At 42.1% G+C, this 18,368-nt stretch overlaps 1 protein-coding gene across 4 annotated transcripts in view; it reads right to left on the reverse strand.

The window, feature by feature from the left end:
• Sptbn1 (spectrin beta, non-erythrocytic 1) overlaps window positions 1-18,368 on the reverse strand; it is a 186,821-nt gene that overhangs the window by 17,025 nt on the left and 151,428 nt on the right. For all 4 annotated transcript variants that reach the window (XR_007104752.1, XM_047523352.1, XM_047523353.1 and 1 more), the window contains 10 exons: window positions 18,127-18,329; window positions 13,411-13,501; window positions 9,470-9,616; window positions 8,362-8,625; window positions 7,015-7,239; window positions 6,468-6,557; window positions 6,013-6,294; window positions 5,244-5,374; window positions 3,782-3,986; window positions 3,035-3,409 (listed from right to left, as the gene is read on the reverse strand). Coding sequence is in view for 3 of the 4 variants with exons in the window: in XM_047523352.1 (XP_047379308.1) it covers window positions 3,035-3,409; window positions 3,782-3,986; window positions 5,244-5,374; window positions 6,013-6,294; window positions 6,468-6,557; window positions 7,015-7,239; window positions 8,362-8,625; window positions 9,470-9,616; window positions 13,411-13,501; window positions 18,127-18,329 (2,013 nt within the window). In the remaining variant the exon portion in view is untranslated. The remainder of the gene's footprint in view (window positions 1-3,034; window positions 3,410-3,781; window positions 3,987-5,243; window positions 5,375-6,012; window positions 6,295-6,467; window positions 6,558-7,014; window positions 7,240-8,361; window positions 8,626-9,469; window positions 9,617-13,410; window positions 13,502-18,126; window positions 18,330-18,368) is intronic.

Here is an 18,368-nt window from a genome sequence, read left to right on the forward strand (position 1 = left end):
TGAATCCCAGCAACTCAGGGGGGCTGAGACAGGAGGGTTTTAAGTTCCAGGCCAGCCTGAGCAACTTAGTAAGACACCATTTCAAAATAAAAAGTAAAAAAGGACTGAGAGTGTGTTTCAGTGGCATTGTACCTGGGGCTCAATCCCTAGTATGGAGGCGGGGTGCGGGCAGAATGCATTTGTACTTATAGCTACTTGCTTTTTGTGCTTATCTTTTCAGCAACAAGATCCACCAAACATTTTAAAAAATGCCAACCAACAGAAAAAGTGGCACAAGAAATTTCAGAATAGGAAAATCAAATGAGTCTTAAATATGAAAAAAATGCTACATGACAACACTGATTTGTCCTTGAATATTTAGAAAATTAAATACGTGTTGATTATTTAGTATAGCACTGTTTACCAAGAGATCTTTAACCAAAAGATCAAAAGTAAGGTGCATCAATGAGGGATCAGTTAAAAGAATGTTATTACATCCTACCAGAGACTCCTATGTAGCCATGAAGGGGGAAAAAAAAAAAAAAAAAGGTAGCATTCTGCATACTCACATGAAAAGTGCTCTAGAATATGGCTAAGTGGAAAAAGCAAAGTACAGATGGTGTGTATGATATTCTACTTTTTGTGCAAAAAAGGGGAAAACAATAGGTTCTCACTCTTCCCTGGGCTGGAGGGTGCATATGCCTTTATAACAGAAACTGGTAACTGAGGCTATCTTATATTTCCTTCTCCTTATATATTTTATGTGAGGTACTTAGCATATCAGCAGAGCCACAAGTGTAAGACAATGTCTAATCAAAGATATACACATGGGAGAATGGACTATTGTTACTTACTGGTAAGACTGTGATCAACAGTCTTGGCAAATGAGAGTGTGGCAATGTCCATGAGGGACGTGTCTGAAGAAATGCCATATGGGGCAGGGATGCACTTCCAAGGGAGGGGTGGACAATGCTGGGGCTTGTGGGGAGATGGATTACTGACCCTCAACTGCACAAAAGGACTTTAGGTGGTGGTGTGTAAAAAAATGAAGTATCTATAGAAGATGCAAAGAAGAATCAATGGGGTTTGATTTCCATGGTAATCTGATTTCCATATCCTAAGAGACTTGGGGAAATAATCTTTGATATTTGAGTTATGGCTCAGGCATAACTCAAATTACCATGAGCAAGTTCCTAGGAAGTTATGTGAAAAGTTAATTTCCTATATGACTAACCACATCTTTCCAAATGCCTTTTCTTATGTCTGTGGTTGGTTTTCATGGGCTGTAACAAAGTGGAGGACAGCACAAGTGAAAATCCCCACAAAAATCAACCCCTGCTTTGTGCAATCACTTGAGGCCCTCAGTGGTCATCTTCAAATCCCATTGCTCCATGCAGAATGGAGGCGGGTGGTGGTTCAAGTTGGCACAAGAGGAACTAGCCAAGCAGGAGACAACCCTGCTGATTCTGTGATAATAAACCTGGAATGGATCAACACATCCTTTTTACAGCTGTAAATGGCCTAGGGCAGCAGGGATGGTAAGGTAGGTGGAGACCATCAGACTTGAGGGAGTAGGTTCCTGTCCTGGACAGCACTTGATCCCCACTGGCCCTCACCTCTCCAAGTCTCAGAAGTAAATGGATTTAATAAAAGCACAAGGGAGCAACTTTAAGGTCTCCCTAGCCTCTTGTAGTTCTAAAAGCAAAAAACCTTAATGATTTTACAGGTGCACAGAAAGGACCTGCTGTTGTCAAGATGTTTCCTAACTGTCTCAAGGCAGCCCCTAAGTTTCTCTGAGTTTTTGTTCTTTTTCTTTTTTTTTGGGTGCTGGGGATCGAACCCAGGGCCTTGTGCTTGCAAGGCAAGCACTCTACCGACAGCTATCTCCCCAACCCCAGAGCTTTTGTTCTTTTGGAAAACCTTCAGAGAACTCTTACGTTGGCGTATGTTTTGCAAGCATCACCTCAAAACTAAGAGGACAATGACAGTCACAGAGGTTGCTACAAAGAACAAACCCTAAAATGCCAAAGCACAGTGAGTCTCCTGGGGCCAAATCTGGGTTCTTTTTGTAAACAAAGATTTACTGTACACAGCCACACTGTTAATGTTAGCACTCCCTGGGGCTTTTTTATGCTAAGATGGCAGAGACCAGTATCTGTAACAGAAACTGTATTTTGTCACATGAATCCAAAAATATTTACTGTATGACCTTTAACAAACAACAACTGTTAATCCTTGCACTGGATAATCAATACACTCTCAATAGATAAGAATAAAATCCCTGACATGCTCAGGGCTAATATTTCTAATAAAATTGGTTTCTTCTCCATGACCATGAAACTCATTTTTTTCCAACTAAAAAACATTAAGATTAAACAGGAAACTATGCAGAGAGTAGAAAGGAAACTAGAGAATGATTATACTAGAGATTCTTACTGTTATATTGTTATTGCTTTGTCAAACATCTTTTAAACAAAACCTTAGTGCTTAGCAGGCATTTTATACTGAGGGGTAAAAAGATGAAGTATATCAAACTGTTAGAATCCTGCTTTCTCTCTTTTAGGATGACTGATGGAAAATAATAAGGAATTGTTTTGGAAATTGCTCTGGATGGATATACTAACATAATATAAACTCTAAGTAAGGCCTATAACTTGCAAATGTTTGTGTGTGCATCTGGTTTACTTATTTATTTAAATAATCTAACTATGTTTGCAAATGTGGCAAACTTAGAATTTTTTATTTTATTTTATTTTATTTTATTTATTTTTTTTTTGGGTGCTGGGGATCGAACCCAGGACCTTGTGCTTACAAGGCAAGCACTCTACCGACTGAGCTATCTCCCCAGCCCCGCAAACTTAGAATTTTATGGACTGAAAAGCTCTCCCAAATGGAGCATTGTAACAATGTGTGTGTGTGTGTGTGTGTGTGTGTGTGTGTGCGCGCGCGCGCGCACATGTGTGTTTAACTTGGGCAATCCTCTCAGGCCAAAGAACAGAGAGACACTCAGAGATGCACAAAGACACTGTAGAGAGAAACCTGCTTCTCCACCCACCTGAGTGCCCAGAGCCTGGATATCATGCTCAAAGGTGGTGTGCATTCTCTGCAAGGTCTCCACAGTGTTCTGATCTCTCCCAAGTTCCTCAGGGAGTTTCTTATGTTTATCCTGGATGCGCCCGAAGATTTCCTTGGCATCATGGTAAAACTTATGCAGTTCATAGGAGGCAGCAAGAATCTGTGTCCTTGTGTCAATGAGCTCCAGGAGGTCAGCCCAGGCTTCATTGAGGCCATCCTTCCACTCGGCAATGGTGGCAGCATCCGAATGTCCAGAGTTTATGAGTTCATCAGCCATGTGATTGACTGTGTCCACGCGCTCCTGTCCAATGTTTCCAGTGTCTCGAGCAAATTCCCGGAATCGTTCTTGTAACATCTGAAATGTGTAAAGAAATCAGTGAGACCATTGTAAACACTGTACTTCTTGATCACATGAGTGTCATCTGGGAAGAGACTGCCTCTAAATGGGAGGCAACAAGTAATAGAATGATTTAAGAACAACAGATCTTTGCTATAAAACCTTGTATCAGGTCTCCTTGCTCACTACAGCACTGCTTTGTCTCTTATAATTACTAGAGGAGCAGGCACAGAGAGGCTGGCCAACAGAAGTCAAAGTCACCAGACAAGAGATCCAAGTTGAAACTGAACCCCCAAGCCTGAGTCAAGTCCCGGGTATTTTATCTGCTCACAGACGAGGAAGGCCAAGAGGTTCCCACACCATCACTCATGCTCTGCCCAAAGTACTTACTGTGACATGCTCATAGTCTTGCCCCAGTTCATGGGACCCTGCAACCACCTCCCTCTCGGCGATCCACTGCTCCAGGTCGTCCACCTCCCTGTTGAGCTGGAACAACCTGTGCCTTTCATCCAGCTTGCCTCTCCTCTCCTCTGCCAGGTCCTTCAGGCCAGCATACAGCTTATCCACTTTGGACTGCCGCATGCTAATGCGCTCACTGAGGAAGGGGGCAGGGGGATGGGGAGAAAAAGAGATCTTAAATGTCAACCTTCTCCAAAGGGAAAAAGAATGAGGCAGAGATAATGGGAGAGTATGCAACCTCAAGCTTCTCTAAGGAAGCTTCTGGTAGCCTATTTAACCTGTAAAAACTCTATAAACTATGACCTTGATTTTGAATGATGAAGAGCTAATATGTAAACCAAACACAATAATTAAGGTAAAGACCATCTAGAATATAACGACTGTGGGGAAGGGAGCTTAACTCTACACTACTGGCTCTGCAAGTTAGGATTTCTTGTGATGTGAAAAGTTAACAAAATTTTGTAGTCATCTTCCATTCTCAGGTGCCATGCTGCCAGAGGGACACACCTGTCAGTCACACACTGTTTCTAACTTTGGGCTGAATGCTCTTCACTCCTAAGAGGGCTGGATCTTGATGCTCATTTCTTGGGTCCTGGGTAAAGAGACTGAATTCCCATCCTTCCTATTTATTCCCAGAAGGACAATCTCATAATAGTATACAACAGACAAGCGCTTGCTGGTTCTTGTCCCTAGAGACCAGGAAGGCTACTTTCTTGGGAATGTGATCATGCACAGCTTAAGGACATCATACACCAACACAGCCATTGACCTCACCTCACTCAACCTGCCTTGGTTAAACACAAAGAGCTGATTCCTTTCCTTTCTCAGTCACAAAAGGCAGTTACACAGAAGGCTTAAAATGCTTGCTTTCAAAGTTAACATGGGGGTCAGGTATACAGTCAGTGAGTACCACACCCTCACCTGCTTCTTTCCCTAAACCATTCTGAGCACTCAATATATAAGAGTTAGGAGCTGAAATCATTTTGTTCTTTCTGGAATCCTTTTATTGATCCATGTATTCTTATTTATCATTCCTCTTAAAACTAATAATTGCTCTCCTAAACTGGATAACTTTTTCGATTCTAGGATAAATGATCTGATTACCTGTGTTGGTGCAAGTCGACCTGTACTTTTTTGACTCACAAGATCAATACTCTTTCAATGGGGTCTCAGCTAACAGGAGATATTTAACCAAAAGGGTAATTTCTGAACATAACAGTTTACCCTTCTTAATTCACCACGGATAATTGGGTCTGTTTTAGAAATGCTTCCCACGGTTCTAGCTCACCAGTAAGTTAAGATGAATACTGCCATTTTCTTTTTGAGTCGGGTAGTAAGAGACCGGAGCCAAAGAATCCACAACCACATCTCATCCTTAAAACATGGCACTCACCTTTCAGGGTGGCTGTCGGCCACCAAGGCCCGACTGGTCTTGGAGAGTTGGTGTACTGTCTCTGCATAGTCCTCAACAGCTTGTTCCAAGATTTGGTGCTTCTTCAACATGGAGACAGCACTCTGCTCATCCTGCAAGGAGGAGGCCTGTCACAACCACAGCCATCTCCTCTGGTCTGATAACACCTTGTGAGGAGGGACAGACTAACTGCACAGTGGGGCAGGAGGATCATCAGAAAGAAAAACTACAAATATGATGGCTGGGAATAAATAGCTTCTGAAGCATTCTGAGAGCATCAATATGACCACAGGAGGCTTCTGTCAATGAGAAAGTTGGGACACAGAGGGACTAAGACCCCTCTGAGGCACAGAGTTAAAGTCTGGCAGGTCAAGTGCATTTTGACTAGTTGAAATTCTACAGATTATCAGATTTGTCGATAAAAATACTAAAATACTTTGAAAAGGTCTCAAAGCCATGTTGTAAGGTTATAGGTAATTGTATAAAGAATTCTGGCAAATTTATATATTAGAAAAAAAATAAATAAAAATGACAGGACAAATCTTAATGGCACACCAGAATCCAGGCAAGAAAATGTTGTGTCAATGGGAAACAGAAGCCTGATTTTATAAACCTTTGCGAACCACGTGCTCCCTTAACATTCCAAGACAGCAGGTAAAATGTCTCACAAATTCAGAGCCACCAGCAAAAGGGAAGGTCAGGGTCTGAGTTGGAGGCTCTTCTAGGGATGCTTCCTGGGATGCTCACTCACCTTGGCCTTTTCCTCAGACATCATGTACAGCTCCTGCTCGCTCATCCACGCCTCAGCCTCAGCTGCATCAAAATAGTACTGCTGGGCCTTATGTGCCTCCTCCAGCCGTCTGTGCCGTTTCTCTGTCTCCTCTATAAGTTGGCCCCACAGCTGCTTCAAGTCAGCAAGCCTCTGTCTGATGGCCTCAGCATTGAGGCTGCTGCTGTCAGTGACTATGTTTTGGCTCCTCTCAAAGATGTCATCGATTCGAGGCTGGTGCCCCTGGATTTCTTTCTGGAGGGTCTGTGTGAGAACAAAACACACACAGAGACCTTTGCTAAATGGCCACAGCCTGGTGCTTTATGTCAAATTTCAGAGTCAAGGCAGAGTCACAAGCCATGAAAGAACTCTTGCTTTCTCTGTGATTTGGGAGTGACTATTTCTCAGACTGAACTAGCCCAAGCAGAGATGCTTACCTGATTTTTCTTTATTAACAGCTGCACAGTCTGAAGGTTGTGGCCATGATCTGTGGAAGTCGCCAAAGGCATCCTCTCACCAACCCACAACTGGAGAGAATTGAAAATAAGTGCTCAGGATCACGCAGAGGAACACATATATGAAACAAGGGCAGCAAGGATGGCAGGGGGGCAGCAAGGATGGCAGGGGGCCAGCTCCCTCTTCAAAGGGGTTGCCAGGGGACGCACACCCTTCTTCGACACATGGCAAGAGTTAAGTCTTCCAAACTTCACTTCATCCTCAATGTAAGAGTCACTGTGAGCCCTCCTGGTTATTTTTAAAATCACTGTTCTAAGGGACATTAAAATCCTGGCATATCTTTAGAAAACCAGGGAGAACACCTTGTATATGTAGGAGGGAAAAGAATCCCTAGAACATGCAGAGTGTGGGCTGCAAGAGCTCACAGATGTGGCCCAACATGAGCACCAAAGGGGAGTGAGAACATGGGCTTTGGGACAGGCACGGCTGTTTGTGGAGAAGCATCTAGTGCAGTGAGGGTCTACTCACGATCTCATCCTCCACATCCCGGTTGAATTGATGGATCTCTTTGGAGGCCAGCAGGTTATGTTTCCTTTCATTCAAGGGTTCCAACAGCTCCATGAACTTGGTCTGTACAGTGAGACGCTTGCTATCCACTTCGTCAGTGCTCTTCCCCTCCTGACTTAGTGCCTGGGCTTGGCTCTGGAGCTCCTCAATCTCCTTCTTCCGCACCTCCATCTGATTTTCCAGCATCTAAGGGTGTAAGATGGAGAGAACTTCACATCAGAGCCAGGGGAAACACAGATGGTCCTATGAAATGCTGGGCTCTGGTCAAAGTGGAATACTGGAAAATATGAACTTATATAGTGGAAAACCCAAGAAATGGTTCTTACATTAATCAAATGACCAACTAACACTACACTTCTCATCCCTTCCTAGTACTTTAAAGCTTGGAGTAATGTTTAAATTTATTCAGGAATTTGGGGAAGGAATGATACAAGAGACAAAGTTAATCATGGGAAAAGAACAGTTTCATCATTGGAAAGGACTGAAAATCTTGAGGTTCTAGTTCTTATAGGTAGGAAGAGAGTATTATCTTCATTTCTCTAATTGGAAAGCTGACACATACTAATTGTTGACTTATAAAGAAAAAGGGCAACAGTGAAAGCAGAGGTGTCTGGCTCAGGAATTATAACACTGAGAAGACCACAGATGGACAGTTTAGAGACAAGGATCCACACCTGGGAATGGACTGAGCCCCCTGAACCCCTGACCCCCAGGCCTAGGAGGTAAACAGCTATGACTAAAAGACACCTATGAAAAAAAATTCCATTATGCACAGTTTTATCTAAGAGCCAATTGTAAGTAGCCAACCACTTATCAAAAGGCTGAGTGCCACTCTGGATGAAAGAAGCCAACCTCAGCACTTGGTCACAACTATCTTGTGACTGGTTCTAAGAGGGACTGCTGGGTCCAGGACTCACACATGTTGCAAAGCCAGTCAGGGAAGCCACTGGAAGATCCTGCCATCAACTGCTTTCTCAACCTCAGTGTAACTTTTCCCCATTATTTCAAGGTAAATTCATTTGCCCTCAGAGCCCTCTACTGTGATATAAAAACTTGAGATTTCTTTTATTATCTATAAAGTACCTTGTACAGTAACTGCACAGACACCTAGCACTTCAACATATACTGTATACCATTTCTGTTGATTCTGGAAACTCCCAGGATGCTATTAGAGCAAGCACTGCTGGGTACTAAAATCCCTTCAACATAGTGGCAGATGGCTGAAAACATGGAGGGCAAGTAAGAATGGTAAGACCAAGACTGTAAAACAGATGCAGGCCCAGGTATGAGGCTGCCTTGTCCACTTGCCTGTTGCTTTTTCAGCAGGATATTGACACTGGTAAGGTCTTTGCCATAGTCATCAGATTGAATCTGACTCTCCAGGCCGTGCAGCCACTTGTCTAGATCTGCACAGCTCTGGGTGAAAAGTTCAGCCTTGTTTGCATCAAAGAGCCGCTGGGCCTTGGTCTGGGTGGTGGATTCAAGGACTTCCCACATTTTATGTAAACCAGTGAGTTTCTCCTTTACCACAGCTTCAGTCTCAGGCTTTTCTGATATAAGCTGCATTCCTTCCTGGAAAACACAAACAAGCAAGGTTATAAATAAATACAGTTAGCTAGAGAGTAAATGTCATTGTGGAAAACAAACCAATGATATGTGATCTGTGATTTACCCATTTATTCAACACTCATACACATACTCATACTGTATTTCCACATGAAGTTACTGCTCAATAAAAATCACCAATGGCTTATTCCACATACCACATAGGTTTTGTGGGACTTGAGCAACATGTACTGCAAGCTGAAACAGTTTCAAGTGGAGTAAACTCTATGCTCAAAAGACTTCACATGTTATTTTAACCCTAAAGAGAATGACATAGTATAAAAAGTTTGAAGGGAGAGAAAGGATGGGGAACTCACATTGCTCAGTTAAGATACACAGAATCTCTGGGCAGAAATTACACACTGTGGCAATTAACGTAATGCCTGATGAATAGTAGTTACTGAGGCAAAATGGAAAATTTAAAGTGCATAGTATTATAAAATACCATGAAACTGTATCTAATAAATGGTCACAAGGTACACAAAAAAAATGATCAAGACAATGGGTATTGCATGGGGGTTCACAGTTCATCAGCAGCTGCAGATGAGACGCACAACACAGACCAAATTCCTAGTATTTGCTAGAAGAGCAATCAAACATTTTGGACCACCTGATTGGTTTTCTGCCTTTTTCCCTTATGGTGGGTGAAGTCAAGAACTGTTGAGTGCAAGGGGTACTGCCACTCACTGTGTAACTTTCATAAATGATCAGTTAGAACTCAAACATGCTGGAAACATGTTCTAAATAAAATGGAGTTTGCTTCCCCCTATTTTTCTCACCACAGCCATGACGTGGAAATAGCTTAACTTACCTTCTCAATCTTGTCAAGCCATTCTTTGTTGGATGCAAGTTCCGCCATGAAGGCTTGATGTTTTAGCCATTTACTGTGCAGATTCCTGGCTTCATCATAGGACATGTCCTGGGCTGTGAGCATCTTTTCATTGATCCACAGGGACAGCTAGGGAAAACATCAGGAAGGTTTCATAGACCATAATCATAGGCATCAATCAACCTTCTTTGCTGCCTGGAGAGGGTTGTGTTTCTGTCATAGTATGCATATTGCATTTTTCCATGTCAACAGCCAATTGAATATTCAACTTCACAACTCTTATCTGTCATGACAGGTTATCTATTACCAGGCATTTGTACCTGTTCCAAACTGTCCATCTAACATTAAATCCAGAAATCCAGAAGTGTAAGACCCCTGAGCCAGCTTTCAAACTGTCTGGCAATAAACTTTCCCCCCAAAGCTTGGGTTTACACTTCTGCTCTAACCAGTCTGAGTCACAGCCTTTTTTCTCTTCTGAATACCATGTCAGCTATACCATGTTAGTCATGGTTAACTGTCTTTCACTTCATTCAGCCACCTCACTCTTTCAGTTCTTTCTATGAAAACAAAACGAAAAAACAAAACACCAGACTGCTCACTTATCCACCCCTCCCTGCTTCATTGGTGCATGTATGGAAACACTGAAAAGCATGAGGGACTTGCTCACTGCAGGGCTAAGTTAATAGTGATGTCCTTCTGTTTCCTTCACATCTGAATCACCTTCACCTCTTCTACAGCCTCTAGTTCACCAAAGAACTTTCATTTAGACCAAGAACACTCCAAGGGCTTGATTCTAAGACCCTATATGTCTACTTGGGACAGAACCCTTGAAAGCCATGCAAAGCCTGCCAGCCACTGGCAGACTGAAAGGAGTTCTTAGAAGGTTTGGGGTAAGAGTCAGCCAAATACCAGGCCCCAACTCACACCTCCTGCTGCTGATTTAGCCCCCGCTCATTACTGCCTACAGACCAACGGCCAGAGCCCTGATTTCTACCCCATTCACAGCTATTTTGTTTGCTCAGGCAGGAGATACACAAAGAAACAGCCACACAGATTAGCAGCAAGCATCTTCAGGACCATGTCCCTTCTCCTGGGAGCCTGCAAGAAGTCTGCTTTCATGCCAGTCACTGTCACATGTTTATACAGAAATATCTTCATAGTTTCATCTGTCAAGGTCTAGAAATGACGCAGAAGACCAACAGAAACCCTTTTGGAATCAACATGCCCAAGGCCACTTGCTCTCACTTGCCACTGCTGAGAAGGACTTCCCCATAAATTTGCTGCAATAATAGAAAGTCTGTTCTTCAGAAATATCTTGGAAGGGAATGCGGGCCACAGGAACACTCCTGTCTGTGACAGTGGGTGAACTCAGGCACTGGCCCTACCTTTCTCAGGCTATTCACCTTGAAGGAAAACTGAAGGGGGCAAGGTTCAAAGTAAAAGGTAGCAAGACCTCTAATGTCACTTTACTGAGGGAAAAAACTAGTAAACCTCACAACTTCCTCTGTAATCAGACCATTGATCTGTCATACAACAAAGACACTAAATTTCTTACTTTAATTACTTGTTTTCTAGTTATGTTACTGGCTAAAATTTGAAATAATATGGTCATTCATTCAATCTAAGATGGAAAAAGGTTAAAAGGAAACCAAATACTACAATAGAAGGTATTTATTTATTCAAAGTGCTAAGGAGAGTCACATATTTTTGCTATTCATAACCACCTACCCAAGGGGGATTAAGGGAGAGAGAGCACTACATAAAATCAGAGGCTTATAAACAAATCTGCTCTTTGCTGAACACATCATCCTACAGATAAAGCACTGTGGGACACAGCACAATGCAATGGGTCTATGGAACTTGCCAGTTCATCAGCAATCTGGAACCAGAGCCACAGTCAGTATTTGTGGACATTTACAAAGGTCATTTAAGAATACACTCATTCTCTGCAGAAAAGAACACTGTGCAGATTGGAAAAAGATAAGAAAAATGCTTTAAGCATTGATTTAAGCCCAAAATAAAGCACTGCAATCACATCCCTGTGCCACACATCTAGGTACGCTGCCTTACCCTAAATCATGTTTCATAAAACAGGAGTTGCTCATGGTATGAGAGAATAAAATAAGAAAGCAACAACCTTGTAAATCAGTCATCATTTTTCAGGACACCTCACTAAAATAACACTACAAAGATCAGGATGCTCTTTGCAACCCCATCTGTAAATGGGAACAAAGGTGTGGGTCCCTGTTCACTCCCACTACAGCACAAATTTAACAGCTGCCCCTGACCAGACGGTGTTCATGGGGGTAGCAACCAGCACAGATCTCACAATCCACGCCTCTTCCAGCCAAAGCACCCAGGAGGAAAAAGACAAACTCCTGAATTTCCAAGAACTCAAAACACTACTAAGAGCCAGCCAGGAATGGCATTAAATCTGACCTCTGGGTGCTATGTCATTAACTACCAGGATAGTAGGTAGGTTTTCAAATATGGCCTATCTATACAAACTCCATTCTCAGAAATTCTGGCTCAAAAAGGACGTGTTGGGCTAGGGTTGTAGCTCAGTGGTAGAGTGCTTTCCTAGCACGTGTAATGCACTGGGTTTGATTTTCAGCACCGCATATACATAAGATAAAGGTCTACTGACAACTAAAAAAAAGGATGTGTTTTACTAAAGCTGAATGATGGAAATTCTAATCAGAATAATATATATCACCAATTTGCTTGTTATTTCTCTACCAAGGGTTTTGAAGTTCCAAAAGCTGACCTGCAAATGCCTTATCCTTCTGACTCCCTCCACTGTGAAGGGACTACTGGGGCTTGGTGCAGTGCAACATGCGCTCTTCACAGCCCACTTCAGACTTTGTATGCTGGCACAGGACACCTGACATTAGCCTACAACCACACATTTGCATGCAAAGTATTGTGATGATTTGAGCTGTAGTCTCAGCTCATGTCCTGATCTTGCCCCCACCCCTTGATCCCCAAGGTCTTTTCTTGTGGATGTTCCTTATGCTGTGTCTGCCTTGAAGAGTATTTAGTCTAGCAAACCAGAGAGAACTAAGTCTTACTGTTTGTTCTCTAGCTGAACAGAGAAGCATGATGTGCTCTAGAGTTCACACCTGTGGAGTCAGCTAGATGCTTTTCTCCAACCGGCTTGCAGAGACACTACATTTTTCTGGTCAACTTTAGTTTTCAAAGTTTATTTGGGCATGTATCATGGGAGCATGAAGTAGCATGAGAATCATCAGAGTAGTATCATGTGTTAAAACTTGGTGCTGGAAATCAGGATTACTGCTCTTGGGCATGTTAGACACATATCTAAGGAGTCTGAAAGATGAATATCTTAGGAATACAATCTAGTGAGTAAGAAATCTAGTTTATAGCTTTTAAATCTTTGCTTCTTCCTTGGCAGCCAATTTTTGTTCCTATCAGTTCTTTCCTGCCATATAATTTAAATGCACCTAACTTTAAAGAGTTAATACCTACATGAAATGACAAAATGCTTTCAAGTTGTGCAATATTTTTGGACATCTCTGTCCAATAAAACCTTCAACAATGATGGTTAAGGCTCCATGTCTGTGTAGTCTGATTTAGTAGCCACTGATCTACATTTGGCAGTTAAGGACTTAAAATACAGCTAGTGATGAAATTATGTTCTTTTGAATAACTTAAAATAGCCACATGTGGCTGATAGCTACTGTAATGGACAGTGTAAGTCCTATAATATTCTATATTACAGAAATCTAGTTCCTTTAAGTGGCAGCTTATAGGTTGGAGAATTGACAAAGTGCCATATCTCTCTACCTAAAAATCAAATGGTTGATAGGAATTTCCAGCCTCATTCATCAAGGAGATTTCTGACTTAACCATGGTTGGCTATTATTGAACACCAGGAAAGAAGGGACTGAGGAGCAACATACCTCTTGACAATCTTGCAGGAATTTCTGAAGATCCCTGTTGTCCTTTAATCTCATCAGGAGTTCACTGGCTGCCTCACGATTCTTCCTATGTCTATTAGAATAATAACAAAAATAATCTTTTAAGAAGAAATAGAGAATTTATAAGCCAGTTTCTTTCCAGGGTTTCTATATATGCCGAAAAGAGTTTATGGTTCTCCAGTAGGTGGAGGTAAGATGAAAAGATTTTAGTATTTTTCAAATGAGTAAGCCATTGTGTAAGAGAGACCAAACACCTCTCCAAGCTACATAAACGGCCAATGACACAGATGAGCTGCATTAATTTGGTGCTTTCTAATCTAGTGCTAGGGAAAAAAATCTAAGCATACAATGTGCACAAGTTCCCATTAAAAGTACTGTTGGAGAATTTGAAACTCATCTTCCAGAAACTCCTGTGTAATACAAACAAGGTTAAGAAAATACATATAATCATGAAATTGGCTTGTAACAAATGTTTCCTGACAGATTCCCATCTTGAGAACACTTAGAGAAAAATACAATTTAAAAGCCAGGAATAAAATTTTTTTAGACCTGTGAGATAATATATTTACTCAGTCCTACTTTTAATAGATGACAGTAATTATGTTCAAAGAAGTTAAAGCACAAAGCCTTTGATAAAAAACCTGTAAGACTTAGAAGCTGCTGAACTCAATGAACAATAAGGGAAAGGAGGTGCTTGCTCCTCAGCTTGAACACTGCACTTGCTGGCAAATTTCTTTCAAGCACCAGTGGTGCAGGTCCCCCAACACTGTAAGAACGGCAACATGAATGCAGGGGCAAAGACCAAGACTATAAGGGGGCAGCTGTCCAACCCTGAGGATCAAGGAGTACCCCCCACCACCACCAACATGCTCACCTGGCATTCCCGCATAACCTGCAATGGAGTGCCAGTCTGCGTGCAGAATATTAACAGCAAAGGAACAGTGCAAATAGAGAGCTGGGTTTTCACTCTCATTGTCAAACCAGTTGCTTGCTCCATGTGTCTGGGGGGCAAGGACTAACCCCATCCCAACAGCCCCTAAGGCAGGAGCGAGGAAGAGACCCTCAGAAACATGTGTGGCTGACTAACTTTGAAGACCTTTCCCCAGGAGAAAGTATCTTTAGTGTCACATAGGCCCTTGGCAAGTGCAGATGAAACAAACCACAGTAGCAGCACTGCAGATACTATCTGCTGGGTGAACCAGAAGAAAGAGTCCCCTGCTTCTGTGGCTCCTGCAGTTGACAGCAGCTGTAGAACTGCAGGACTATTATAAATGGAAATAAATGGTCATGTACACATTAGATACACACAAGATTTTTAATTTTTTTTTCAAGTTGAAAGGGGTTCCATAGCTTCAGGAAAGGGAATCTTAATGTGCCCATGTCCTTTCCAGAAAATGCAAGCACAGAAACATACTTATTATATAATGCTAACTGAAAAGAACTTGTACATCCTATATGCTGTGAAACCCCAAGGCATAGATTAGACAGAAAAAAACAGCACATGCTAGTGATGGGATTAAGGGGTAGTAGTTCCCCCTCAAAATTTTAGACATTTGTTGGAGTTTTAATTTACTGCCTTTATAACAACAAAAATCAATAAAGGCCAAAGTCACTTTGTCATTGCTATCCTTGATCAAAAACTAAAAAATACTATTTTAATAAATTTGGGCTAAAAGGAATTTTTCATCTAAAAATGAGGATGGGTAAGGAATGTCAAGATAAGTTCTTGAAGTCCCCTACCATCAAAATCTAGCTCTGTTTCTGGGGGAGTGTAATCAAATAAAGCAAATCTTCAGAACAGAGGTAATCTAAGTTGGAGCTAGTGACCAAATGCAGGAGTCCTGCCTTTTTAAGTCAAATGCCTTGAATAAAAGATTCCATTTGCTTTGGCATGACAACTCACACAAGTGCTCCAGTGGCAAGGAAGACTCACAGATACTGGTATTCCCACAGGATATGCACCCTTGACACTTGTGGAAATAATGGGAACAAAAACAACTTCAGACTGTCTAAAACATTCCTTAAGGGAGAAACACAACTAGACAGAATGTGAATGTCTTTCTCAGATATACATTCAAGTCTTATGCATGCCCTGCATATTTCTCTGCTCAGGTAATCTTTCTCTTATAAAAACAGGACCATAAAGAAGGGGAAAAGGAGGCTGGTGACTTAAAAGTTCAAATGACACTACTCCAGGGGCATGTGTGCTGATGGCCTTTGCATGCTGTGTTCTGAGGGGTCAAACAGCAATGTAGGCAGTCGAAGCTGTTATTGTCTCAGAGAACACTGGAAAGAAGTGAGTGTGGTGGAACAGGTTCCTAGCAGCAACCAATGGTTCCTCATGGGAAGCAAGACCCTGAAAGCCTCTCAAAGTTGGGTCATGGATTCCATCACCAGGAGGACCCAAGGACCTTCTAAAACATGGCTGTAGTCCTAAGAGTGCTCTTTGGACAAGGTTCTCTGGCTTCCATCTTCACCTCCTGCCTCCCAAACAAGACTTAGAGTTCCCTTATCACATGAAGCATAAAGCAGATGCTGGGTATAATTCGGCTTCCTCTGAAGAGTAAAGAACCTCAGATGCCAGCAAATAGTTTGGTAATTATATTTTTTCCCTTTATGAAGCTGAATATGGGTCTTGGTTCTACTAGGACTGTGCTGTGGCTGAAATTTTCCTTTAGGATCCTTCTCCCATCCACATCCCTAGACAGGCTGTTGGGCAGCAGGATGGTTTCCACCCAGCCTTAGACACTCTGAAGACCACATGTGCCTTACTTGCCTTACCCACGTGTGTTAGAGCTAGTCTTTGTTCTGGTATCTCCCTCAACAAACTAACTCTGTAGTAACTGCTGGAATTTCCTGAATATGAACACATTATAATCACTTTATGTCTACAAGAACAGCTTTACTGAGGCATCTGAACAATTCTGGATAAGAAAATTAACTCTGTAGGTCATTTAGGATATCTAGTTGGGTTGTGTACCTACAACACCTGGACCTCACTTCTTTGTATATTTTTACAATAGACAAGGATCCTCTACGGTTAGTTTCAGATCTCAAGTCCTCTGGGGGTATTAAAATGAAATCAGAATTCAGTTAAGATAAGAAATTATAGTTATCGAGGACAAATCAATGGAAAGCCCCCTCTAGCATCTTTCTCATGCTTATCAATAGTATAGGATTCTTTTTCTATTTCTTTTTAACACTATGAAGTCCTAAGAAAGTTTGGGAACTCCAGGAGCCCAGGGCAAAAGTAAGGGTAAGCCACAAAGGAAGACTGCTAATGCTCTCTTGGACCCAGCAGCCGCTGGTCTTGACAGTCTCACCTGCTCCCAATATTCCCATGCAGCTGCAGCACTGGGGGACACATAAATAAGTCCAGGAAGCAGCAGGGCAGCTGTACTTTTGTCTGAATGAGTCTAAGGGTCAAGCCTGCCTTGAGGAAACCAGCTGTGTGTATCTAACATGGAGGAACAAGAGGCACCACATTTACAAAACAATGATGGAGATAACATTAGGAAAGAGGAAAATTGTTTTTCTCTAGGTTAAGAATTGCTCAATTCTCTGTTTCTTATACTCATTTAAGGATATTGGTGAAGGATATCTTTATTTCTTGTAGCTGTTTTAAAAGCAACAAATACAAAATTAAAATTAATAAAATTATTCAACAGTCATCCTTAAAATTTAAGGTTTAGGTTTTTAATTGTTACAGAGACTGAAAATGCTAATTCTGGGAGCTCAAAATTTATGGGAATAATAACTTGCCTTTTTCCCTCACATCCTATTTTAAGATGACCTGATCCAGAGTCCCAGGAGACCCTTCTGGATGTAGTAAGCAAAAGAACACTTCTTTCTTCTGAACTGAACACCAGGGCCACAGAGGTCTTGACATCAGTCTCAAATGAGCCCTTGAATCTGGCCTAAACTGGGACCAGAGGGATGGCTAGAACAGAGGATAGTGACTGATCCAGATGGGCCAAGTCCAGGATTGAACTGGATGGCTCAGAACAGTTTATGCTGCTGTATCCAAATTCTGAACTGGGTAGGGTGAGAGGGTTAGCCAATAGGGTCAAATGGCTTTTAAGAGAGGGAGCAAATCTTTCAGAAAAGAAAATAATAATGCAAATGGAAAAAAAGTACCCAATCCTAGAGATGTCCTGATCAAAGAGAATGGCATCTTCTCTCATCATGAAAAAGATTCCATTATCCAAGCCCATTTTCTAAGGAAGGCAAGATAATGTTGCTCTGTGGCTCTGCCAGATAATCAGAACAAAGAAACCTCACCCTCTCTTCCTTTCTCTTGACAGGCATCAGACAAGTCTTGCATGGATAAAGGTGAATGTGACCTAGGCTGGGAAAGTCTAATTCTCAAGGTCTCATCGGGTAACAGGTGGTATGTCAGCTCTTGAAGAGCATGGCTTATACCTGACTGCTCTTCTGCACTACAGCTCTTCCAGACCTGTTGTTGAGGATTAGCTTGGCTTCTCAGGCTTTCTTATCTTTGGTAGACACCTGTATGTATCTTAGAAGAACCACATTCTGAGGCAGCCATGTGTTGTATAGGTAGATATAATTTTGGTAGGGGCCCATATTCTGCCCACTAGGAAAATTATACCCACAGACCCAAGACTTTTGGTCACTGACTCATAGCTCAGGAGTCCTAGGGTGCAAGACTCCCTTTAGAATCCCAGAAAACTGTACCTGTCATCAATAGAGTCCACCTTCTCCTGGATGCGATCGGAGTTGATGTTCCCATCGCTCACCAGCCTCCGGCCCGTCTCCACAACAGCATTGATCTTCTCCTCATTGGCATCCATGGTGGTCATGAAGTCCTCTTGTTTTTTAATAGCTGCTTCAGCACCTTCCAGGGTGGTGGGCATTTCAGTATGAGCCAAAACATACTCCTTATTTTAAGAGAGAAGAAACCCACAGTAGGATGACAT

Source organism: Sciurus carolinensis, chromosome 13 (genome assembly GCF_902686445.1).
Source record: "Sciurus carolinensis chromosome 13, mSciCar1.2, whole genome shotgun sequence".
NCBI classification, from domain to species: domain Eukaryota; kingdom Metazoa; phylum Chordata; class Mammalia; order Rodentia; family Sciuridae; genus Sciurus; species Sciurus carolinensis.